Source organism: Boleophthalmus pectinirostris, unplaced genomic scaffold (genome assembly GCF_026225935.1).
Source record: "Boleophthalmus pectinirostris isolate CB_2022bp ecotype Guang Dong unplaced genomic scaffold, ASM2622593v1 HiC_scaffold_8, whole genome shotgun sequence".
NCBI lineage: Eukaryota > Metazoa > Chordata > Actinopteri > Gobiiformes > Gobiidae > Boleophthalmus > Boleophthalmus pectinirostris.
The window spans coordinates 30822316-30834025 of NW_026571515.1; the positions used below are offsets into that span (position 1 = coordinate 30822316).

Sequence of the window (11710 nt, forward strand, 5' to 3'; positions counted from 1 at the left end):
ACAGGATAAGTTTGCTCTCAACCTCACCACCGCAACTAGGAAGTCAAATAGTTGGATAGGACATATTACTGGAATATATTTAGCTATGGTAATGAGAAAAATATACATATATTTTGATATCAAGTTTTTGCACTATAGCTACAAAATGTTTATGGTATTTGATGACTCTGATATAACAGTATTGCAAATTGGCTGTGTTTAACTGCATAAATATAATGATCATAAGAAATACTTTTGGAACCATGTGTATCTAATTTTTATTAGTGTTTCTTGGCGTTAATGTTGCAGTCTCCACGTGATTCCGTCATAGAATAGTCAAATAAACTATTTGCTGCCACCTACTGGAAAGACTACTCACTCATATCACATCGAACACAACAGCAGGCATTACCAGTAATTAAGAAATTGTATTAAGAAACCAAATTGTAATATTATTATTAATGGCTTTATTTCCCCAAAGAACTCTCAGTTGAAAGATGTTAAAAACTCCACATATTTGAAAAAAAAACTGTAAAATTTGTTGTATGAAGAAATGCAGAAATGTCCTTCGTCTTCATCCTTCAAAGTAAAAAAAAAAAAAGCATGGAAAGCCACATAAAGAACAGAACAGCTGTGGTGAATAAAACATTTGTGCCACTGAAACATTAAAAACACAAAACCTGAGTGAGAACCGTATACAAAAAATATGTTGTCAAAAAATTATCAAAATGTTTACCATGGATCACTCCTTGATGAATGAGGCATTACACTGACTATTAGAATACAGAATTTGCTTAAAATTATAAAGAAATCTCAAATAATGAAAAGTGAAGTCATGTTTCGACAATGGGCAGATGGTTATGACAATGTAAAAAAAAAAAAAAAAGAAAAAAAATAGTATGGCTGGCTGAAAAACTCTCAATTAGGACATATTAAACAACTTGTAAAAGCATTAAAAGCATCTACCCATTAACCAAAGTCCATAGAACATTTACTACTAAGCCATACTGCCTGTTAATACAATACCCATTTAAAAATATAAGAAATTGTGTCAGATGCAAATGTCAGTGGTGCATGAAGTTCTGTTCGAAGATGCCCTCAGATATTATGCACTATTTAAACCAACATTCCTACAACCCCATGCAATCACTAATAACATCCAATTCTCACCCAAAACCATATTTTTAACTGTGACCTGTTACACTGTCCATCTTTGCTTTAGTTTGAAACACATTTCTTTGTTGTTCTTCTTCTCATAACAAAATAGTATGCATCCAGGAGTATTTTAAACTCTGTCATCTGTAAAGCAAAGACAATGCATGGGTTAAGAACGGCAGATAATACGCTTTAGTATTATGCACTAGTAGTAAGTTTTTCTCACCAGTAGATGCCGCTGTGTGCTGCCTTGTGCCCTTGATTTGTAAGAAAATTGTGTAGGTGTCATATGCAAACAGAAGGCCAGCAATTAGTCCAAATACCTATAAAAATAAGATCAGTTAAGTACAGAAAAGTAAAAACATGTGGTTTTTGCTGGCCTGACAAGAAAATCAACATTTGTCAATATAATATGAATAATTTCTTTGCTCTGAGTAGAGACATTACTTTACCGCTTTGAAAGTATCATTTGTTTAATGAGCTTTTTATTTCCAGCAAAAGCCAGTGCAAACTCATTTCCTTATATAATCATATATTATTATATCATATTCAAATTGTAACAATATGAAATATGAATGTACCCAGCTTTAAGGAAAGCACAGTAACAGGCAGCCTAGGAAAACATCAAGTCACCTTCAAAATGATCTACATTTTATTATTCAAAATGCCAAAATAAAGACCAGTGTTATATCTGAACTGAACCCATGAAATTCAAAAGCAGTGTGCCAATATTAAGCATCAAATATTGTTCTGAATCTGGCTTCACACCTTTACCAGTATTTGTTTTTTCAATCCACTGGTATAACATCATCACTAATAATAATCTCTGCTTAATAAGTAAATATAAAAAAACAGATATTACATAATAGTTGCTGGCATATGAAGAAGGATGACAAATTTCAGCAAAAACCAAAAACATTTTTACACAACTTTTCAGACCTTCAGTTGCAACTTCCTGTAAAAATGAAGTGTGTAACCTTCAACCAGAAGTGTGGAACAAGGAGGAAACATAAGAAATGATTCATGAAATGCTGACTACTACCCTACTGTCAAAAAGACTGCATCATCATTAAACTGTTATAGTAATGTCTTAAACACATCCTGAAGTTAAGATACGTTAAGATACACTTTGCTTGACCAATACTTTAAAATGTAGTACTGCAACTTAAGATTATTGTAGTACTCGACCAGTATGTGAAAACCCCAGCACCTGCAGCCAATCCTGAATCGGTGCTAGTGCACCCTCTGCATGAAGTCTCCAGGTTCTGAGCTTTCACATGAAACAGGAAAAATGTGTTTGTGGAACACCGTTCTGCAGGCTTAGGCACTGACAACCAAAATTCAGTTGTAATTGCAGTACCATTTTTAAATCAGTACGAGCACAAGCTACATTCAAAATCTTGATGTAACGGAGCTCGCATGACTATAAAAAAGAAACCTTAAACTTAAGTTTAGAAAGTGAATGACAGAAGTTAGACTGACCCCTCCTGCAATCCTGGCTCCATCTCCTGAGCCCCCGATCACACAAATCAGAGACGTGATGAGGTAGAGGACAGCACCAATGCCAGCCCGAAAAAGGTCCTGCACAGAAACAAGAAGCCCACAGTGTGACAACAGATCAATAACACCATCACCATGTGCTCAAAGGAAACTAGGGCCGAATTAATTACAATATTTATGCACAATTCACAAATTCTGCTCTCTTCATAGCCATTTTCACAAACATTTCACTTTGGTGTGCACCTGGTGCACTAATCAGCTCAAAGACCATGTCGATGCATGTGTAAAGAGACAACAAAGATGACTCCAGACCGAGAAGTGACACACCATGACACTGGAGTGGATGGTGCCGATGCTGAAATATACTGAACAGTGTGTAATGCTGTGAACAATCACCAGGAATCTGAGAGAATGCATGATTCACATTATTTATTTATTGCTTTATAATAAACTATAGTAAGTTGTGACCTATGTCTAATTTACTTTCCGTTGCAGCGCCATGACAATAAAAGTCAGAGTCAGGAGAGGCATGCGCACAGAACGGGAGACCTGTGGGGGAAACTCAGGCTAAACTTTCAACTGTGACTAGTGCTGTCAATTATCAAAAAGACTACGGACTACTTGGGGCAGAATTCGAAAAATTTGAAGCAATATCACAGAAGCGGGATAGCAGGAGACAAACAAAGCCACAGCATGTGCACAGATGGTGCAGTGGCACCTGTGCTGCCCAGGAGAAGGTGATCTGCGGCCCACAGCAGGCACACCTCCTCCTGTAAACAGTGGAGCCCTTGGACTCTGCGATAAGAATTTGATGTCAGGCTTAAAGCCCGGGGTTATGCGTGAAAGCCCAGTTTGCTGAACGTCTGCTGCTGGGAGATGCTCCGGTTCTGAGGAATATGAGAATCAGGGCCAAAGGTAAAGTGTTTTTTTTTTTTTTTTTTAATTTCTCATGCTTTGGAAACAACTCATTATTTTCATAGCCTAATTAATTTTAGATTATAATTAATCGCCATATCCTACAAAATCAGCAGTCTGTCCTGTGCAATGAGTTAACACCTGTATCTCCAACATAAATTTCAAAGAGCTCCTCATTTCTTTTACATTTTCTCTGCCTCAAATTGATGATCCACAAGGGACATAACTTAATTCGTGCATTATAGGAAAAACACAAAGGCAAAGACGGGTGAAGACAACTGCACTTGCCTTTTTTCGCCTTCACCTGCCTGCTGCCACCTTGTTCTCACGGTATTATCAGAGTCTACGAAACCCCTTCTCATCTTAAACACACCCATTATTCCGACAAATTTTCAGTGTGCAACACACCAACACAATACTTCCAACTAGGTCCGAGTACATGCAGGGACAATGGACAATACATGATCAATATATATATATATATATATATATATATATATATATATATATATATATATATATATATATATATATATATATATATGAAGAAAAATTATAGATTTTATTACATTTTTTTAATTTTATTTTATTACATTTTTTTAACAAACTTGTTCTCAAAAGACAAATATATTTTTTCTGCACAAATTTTCAAAACTAAACTTATTGATAGAACCTTAACTCTTACTCCCAGTAGCCTCGCAGCACCCAGCCCTAGCAATATTTCTCATTTTCTATTAGTTCAAGCAAAAATTTACTTACACTCCACATCCAGTTGACCAGCTGGAACTGTTTGTCCAGCCCCATCATGAAGACAACAAAGAAGACGATGGCAAAGATCATCTCGCAGATGGCCAGTGCAGAGTATCCGGCATAGACTGATGCAGCGTAGCAGATGATGATGATGAAGCTGAGGAGCTGCAATGAAAAGAAATCAGAGTTAGGCAAAAGCAAAGCTAAGTAACATGACAGAATGTATCACAAAATATAACATATCCTATTGCCTGATAAAAAAAAATGTATTACAAAAAAATAAAACACAAAAAAATCTGTCTCCCTCCAGAGTTTCAACTCTCTAAAGCACACGTTTTTACTGACAAAGGATCGGCTATAGACCTCTCAATGTAAAAAAAAAAACAAGTAAACAAGCTGATCCTTGACAATTAGAAATGACTGAATAGAAAACCATTAAAATTGTTTAATTGCACAGCCCTATAGTGGCAATTAAGGTACTACATCTCAACCAGGACTTTCAAACTTCATTGCAATCATGAAGATTTTAATAAAGAATAAAAAGGATATTATTCTGGTATTACTATATTATATTAATTCTAATCTGTTCCAAGAAACTGTAAGGAGGCACTAAGTGTTCCCATGAGATGTTCTATATCACCTTTAATGAACTGCAAAAAATAGCCAAGCCTTGGGGTCAGGAAAACTATAAGACACTACCTACATGACAAAAATTAGTCAACTACTATGCTGTAAATTGTGTTGTTAAAACTACACATATACAACAATGTGGAAGTCCTAACATACCACTAGACTGTGACCCCACAGTCGCACAAAGCCTAGAAATTCCTCTCCTCTGTGTTACTTTAAATGCCTCATAAACTGGTTTGTATGTTGGCTACATGTCGCCCCTAAAACAACAAAGCATCTGGGTTCAAATTAACAAAAAATTGTCTATTTGCTCAATATATCATTCAACACAAGCAGCATTGTTCACTGGTCAGCCATTTGAAACTATTTGAAGTATGAAAAAACTAGAGATGCTATCTTATTCTAAAATAGAATGTTTAATCATTTGAGCTACTTTTTATTCTAGTAACAACAGGAACAACAAAGATTTTATGAACTTTTAAATGCAGTTCTTAGAGTTATAATGCAATTTAAAGGTCCACTATGTAACTTTTCTCAGGAAGGTTCATCACTTGTCTCGTCATGGAGAAGTTTGCCTTGGATGTTCCACAGTATGACATTAAACTTAGCTAGCACATATTTAATTATAGGTGTTTTTATTGCTCACAATTAACTTAAAAAATATGGATTATTTTTTTCCTCTCTACAGACCTGACTTGGAACATGATCTGGTTGCATCATCTACTTGTCTCTATTAGGAAGCTTAATACTAAACTGTGAAACATTCTAGGCAAAGCAATAACATCTCCATGAAGACTAGCAGGTACCACACCCTTCTCAAAAAAGTTACATGTGTATTCATAATAGCACCTTTTTTTTTGCCTAAAACGTACTGAAATTTGATCAATATTGTAACCGATGTATCAAAACAAAAAGGTATTGTTGTATCCCTAGAAAGAAAAACATACTTCTTTTTGTAAAAAAGCCTTTCAATGACATATTCTTGCTACATTTTGTTTTTCCATTACTATATTTTTCCATATGAGGGAAAACTGCATGAGCATTCTCCTCAGTCCACTGAAATGTTGCCAGCTTGGAGAGAAGAAAACCAGCCCACGATTCAGAAATACTATCACTTTTCAATAGTTCTTTTGTTGCTGCAGTCAAACTATGTGGGTAGATGAATTCGGTCAAGAAGGCCAAGTGACAGATATGAAGGAGTGGAAAGTACAGAAATGGTCCAATCTAACATAAAAATACACAGTTCTGAGTGAGTTAACTCCAGTGACTGATGTTTAGCTTGTATTTGACCTGGAGGGAATGTAGGCTAGTCCAGTAGCTATATCTATTAAAGGATTATAACAAACAAGCAAAGTCCAGGTCTAATCCATGACTAAACCAGTTTTAAAACAGAAATAAAACAGGACTAAACAGACTGAATCAGTTCCAGTCTATGGTGGAACAAGGACTAAACCAGGACTAAACCAGCACAAATGTTTAAACCAGGTCTACTTCAGAACTAAACCAGGACTAAACAAAGACAGATTCAAACAGACTAAATCTGGACTATACCAGGAACAAAATGGCATGAAAGTTTAAACCAGGTCTATTCCAAGACTAATCCAATTGTAAACCAGAAATAAACCAAGTCCCAATGATCAGATCTAAACACAGACTGAATCAGATCTAAACCAAAATTAGTGGGAGTAAACTGTTAATGCAGATTTACGTTTATTTGCTTCATTCATTTATAGTTAATATTTCATCATTACAGTTAGAATTATGTCAGACACTGTATAAAAGTATAGATTATGCCCTTGAGGAGGAAGAAATTTTACCCAAGATCTCTTTACTAAAAGATTCCACGAGAGAACCACTGAGTATTGATAGTAACATTGAGATTGTCTGCAAATGCCACACAGAGATTGTAAATTCATGTACAATCTTTGTAGGAGTTTAGAATTCTGCAAGTTGTCATTAACCCTTGATAAGTGAATTCAATTAATGCATAAACTATTACAATATTATTACTGTAATAATGTATGCCAAACATATTACCCCCTAACTCCACATTCATTACTACTTCAAATGGTTCAAAATGCAACAACAATTTTATTAAATTAATGAGTTACAAACTAAACCAATGCCAAATAGAAAATATCTGGCTCTCAATGAGACCACATTCCTGAAACTGGCCACACACAAACTCCTGCAATCTGTGTATTTTATTTTGTCAAACCAGTTTAGGGTCAGTGTCAAATCACCATGGTCCAAATGATACTCCCATGATGTAACAGCCTCCAGTGAGGGGCTATAGTGTATCCTACAGAAGCCTAACAGAAAGTATCAGTGATACTATTAAATAGTTTTGTTATTTTACTGTACCCAAAATGTCTATTCTAAACACTGCTTTCACTTAATTAATAAATATAACTGAAAATATGCACATTAGTCGACTTGTTGGTTTTTGGTGGTTCACATTTGTTTAGTCTGAATTTATACCTGTTTTATTCACATTCAGGTCACAACTAAACATGATAACTACTAGCATTACACATGGCTTTCAGCTTCCTGTTCTGCAGCATTTTCAAATATAATATTTTGTTTTATACCGTTAAACACTATGGTAACGGTCTTAATGTCTCATCATTCTGAAACCCACGGACAGACTTAAGAAACTTCTTAGCTTCTGCTTCATATGGCCACAGTTCTGCACCTCTGCTCTGCCACATCTGTGCTGGCAGCCCCTCCCCTCTCTGCTCCTCCTAACTCTTACACAAACTGCAGACACATCAGTGCTTCATGTGTTCACGAGGCTGGCACAGGCTTGCCTCTGTAGTGGCACGGACAAAAGAAGCTCTATACTGGCCTCAAATACTGAAGAATCACATAGAGGAATGTCCATTACACAAGAAACAAAAAAACTACTGACACTTTTATTTCAAATACAGTTAAAGATCTGTTTGCTCAGTCAAAACAGTATACAAAGCTATAACGAGCTCTTCTTTTAAAATTACTACAGCAAAATTGTTGTGAATTGTTGACTATATATAGGCAGCCGCAGCAACTTGAGCAGCTTGGAGCCAAGAGCTTGCCAGTGGAATATAGGGACACACCAAATAGCAACAGTTGCTAGGGGAAATCCCATGTATTTTAGTGGTTTGGTTTTCATGCAGTGCTCATTTTCGCTGACGTAGCATTGGGTTAAAGTGGAAATTTCTTCTCATAAATTTTGCCTATGCTTTCTAGGCCTCCTCTTCTATATTAGGTTAGTCCTGATACAGACTTGGTCATGTTCTGGCCCTGGTCTAGAATATGTATTCACCATTGAAAACATAGACATTCAAAAGATATAATATTTTGTTTTGTCACTTTCAATTGCCATGGCAACTATGCTAGTCTATTTTACTGTTTTTGTCACAGTTTACTAATGCATTTTGATGTGGTTTTGTGTGCTTGACTCTTGCCAAGGTACAAATATATATTGCGATGATGCTGCCTGATTTGAACTTTAAAAACATTCAATTTGAATCATGAAATATGTGAATTACTTAAAAAATTAAAGTAGGTTTACTGAAGTTGGTTACATAACATTCAGGTATAGATCTAATATTATGTCAAATTAAATAGTCTCATTAGACTTTCACAATGACATCTGTGTGTGTGGGAATGAATTTCCCCTTGGGGACAATAAAAGTCTAAAGTCTGAAGATTTTCACAAGTTTCCATTTGGTGTCAATAAACAAACAATCATAAACAAATATTCTTTTACAAATATATTTTAAAGGGGGGGAGGAACTATGTTATTGAGCTGTAAAAATCCTATATACATGTGCATAGTAGTCAGAGTTGCAAGAGTAATGTAGTGTAAAGAGCAGAGTACATTAGTCATCCTGCTATTACAGAGCAAACAAATGAGCAGTAAATGGGTGTGTGTCCTGACAACTGTTCCCAATACATCTTCAAGACCAGTCATGCTCCTGTACTGCATGTCAGAAGCTAAATAATTTCACTTAAGAGTTACACTGGATTTGTCAGGACATGATAAATTATAGTACGGTTTTAGCCTAAGTGGAAAGGCATTTTTTGGTTTAATATAAGAATGTGTTATGTAAGTTACTTCCGGCTTAAAGTGATAAGGGTGACTGGGGAGTATGATTCTGATCAGATTAAAAGCCCCAAACTGTGTGGCAAATCGCAGTCACCTTCCTGTTATGTTCTCAAAACTCTATTAGACATTTTGCTATTTCAGTTAGAATGTTATTTTATTTAAAAAGTGCACCGTGTAACGTTTCCTAGTGAATGGTCCACCATGTGCTTGTCTCCATGGATATGGTATTGTTTTGCCTGGAATGTTCAGCATTAAACATATTTATTTCCATGAAGACAAGCCAGTGACACCCCCAGGCCTAGTTACAGGTCAGATCCATGCAGGCGCGTAAAAAAAAAATATATATATACATTTTTCAAGCTATTATTTTAACAATACAAACCACTGTAATTGAATAAATTAGATAGCTGCATTTAAAGTTCTCGGATGGAGCATATAATCAAGTCAAAGCAATAATATCTCCATGGTTACAAGCAGGTGACATATCCTCTACCAAAAAAATTACATAATGCACTTTTTAGACACATGGTTACAACATACACAACCACAAACACTAAAAATAACAGGAAGAGGTAGTTCCTGCTGCACTCTTACTACTAGTGACCCAAATCCACTGTATGTAGTTTTAAATTAGTTGAATGGTCATCTTAATACATGATTAATTGTACTTATTCATATGGACAAAGTGACTATAGTGATAGTAAAAGGCTACTAACTAATAGAAATCTACCACTATCAAGATCTCATTGCAACACATGACACATTTTTAACTGTTAGGTGACTAAGTGTCTCTTGATGACACCAGGATAGGCTTATTGTTTGTTTGAGGATAAACCGCTCAGTGCTCACATTGACTGGACTTTTTTTTTTTTTTTTTACTTCATTGTGGGTGGTAGTACAGCAGCTACCAAGGGGCTGCACATCCACTGACAAATTATTATGATAGGACATAAACTGAGTTTGTATGTGGAGTATTTTATTGAAACACTAACTATGCAAATGTTACTGCTCAAAGTTAGGTTAAGATAAATATAATGGTCTTTTCTGGTGTGTTTCATGGTAACTCTATGCAAATATATGTGCAGCAGACAGAACTTACAGTAAGGTGAAGTCATCCATATGTCTCAAGGACTGTTGAAAAAACATATTGCCACAGGAAGCAGTTGTGCCTTGGTCAGGAAGTGGAAGATTTTAACTACACATGAGTAATTTTAAAGTTATAGTGCCATTCAGTTTAGTTCAGATCTGATAGGTTTCCGCACGGCTGGGTGCATGCAAATGGGCTATAATCGTAACAGTTACAGTAGTTGATTATTTTTAATGTCAGGTAAATTATGACTTAACTGTGGTTAGACTAGAAGGGTACCAGGTCTAAAACAAGTTGAACAAGGTCAAAACAAGTTGAACAAGGTCTAAATCAGATATAGACCATAAAAAAGAATATATATATATATATATAGGCTATAAATCCATAAACACATCATAACAGTGTAAAATTAGAGCAAAAGCAAACACTACACTAGTCATAACTCAGGTATGAACCAGTGTTAAACAAGGACAAGGGAACAGGGACCACCAAGACTAAATCAGGACTATGTCAGGACCAAAGGACCAAAGCAAAATGAGACTGAAATCCAGACCTAAAGCAAGATTAAAGGAGGACTTAACCAGAACTCTACAGCAGTAAATCAAGCCCGAACTGGAACTAAACCAAGACTAGGACAAAATTAAACCAGTTCTAAACCAGGACTAAAGCAGATCTAAGCCAGAGTCAAACCAGGTGTCTATGTGCATAGATTCCTCATTAACCCATGTAACCCCTTGTTGATTGTGACACTTTTAGCTGTTTAGTGCCAAATGAGAAGAAGTGAACACACAACACAGGTGGAAACCCTTAACCTCGCCTGCACCCGTAGCCCACAGACCGCATGCCTATCATTCTCCCTCCTTCTCTGCTACCAACCACCATTGATTTATAGGTCATAATATGAGCGTATCAAACACACCATGCTATTAGAAGTTTGTATAGAACATAATAACCACACTACATTATCCATCAATAATGAATTAGTAATAGCTAAGATATATGGCTTTTACGCAGCGCCACAAGTATTAGAGTAGGAGTCTATTATTGCACGTTTAGGGCGCTCCGGAAAAATTGCCGTTATGTGCACTTACTATTTCTCCAGCGAGGATGAAGCCTTTTTGCGTCTTCACGTAACTTTTCAGTTTATCCACACAGTTTCCGCCGGAGCTGGTCGTTGTATCGGCCATGATGTGACTAAATGAATTTATCAAAACTTAAAAATTACACGTTAAAGCTAGTTATACACAGTAGAAACTTTTTAGGGTAAGAAAGCGCTTCTACTAACAAACTTGTGTTTAATGTCTCTTTGAAGTTTAGTGGAGGTTGAGTTCTTGGTACAGGCTGCGGGCAGGGTCTTTTTCTATAAGTCCAAATTGTGCAAAAATAGCCCCGGTAAAAATCCCCGCTGAAGCCTGGCAATGCAGCGCCAAATGCGTGGAAAGTCTGCCGTGTCTGTGAGCGGGTGGGACGGCCCAGGATGGGGCGTTGGCTTTCACTTTTCTCTGGGGGGAGTTGTTGGCACTTTTGGCACCGCTGGGAAGGGCTGCGCGCCGTGCTGCGTTCAGGAGCCACTCGTAAACTACACGCCTCATTAAACCCGTGGC

The 11710-nt window shown here is 36.4% G+C and overlaps 1 protein-coding gene across 1 annotated transcript; it reads right to left on the reverse strand.

Annotated features, from left to right (window-relative positions):
* Window positions 1–423: 423 nt before the first annotated feature.
* On the reverse strand, window positions 424–11581 carry plp2b (proteolipid protein 2b). Its single transcript, XM_055166024.1, has 6 exons — window positions 11392–11581; window positions 11198–11300; window positions 4309–4464; window positions 2617–2715; window positions 1361–1457; window positions 424–1278 (listed from the first exon to the last, which is right to left on the reverse strand). Exons 2-6 carry the CDS (start codon window positions 11291–11293, stop codon window positions 1265–1267), a joined length of 462 nt encoding a protein of 153 aa, XP_055021999.1. The 5' UTR covers window positions 11294–11300; window positions 11392–11581; the 3' UTR covers window positions 424–1264.
* Window positions 11582–11710: the final 129 nt, after the last annotated feature.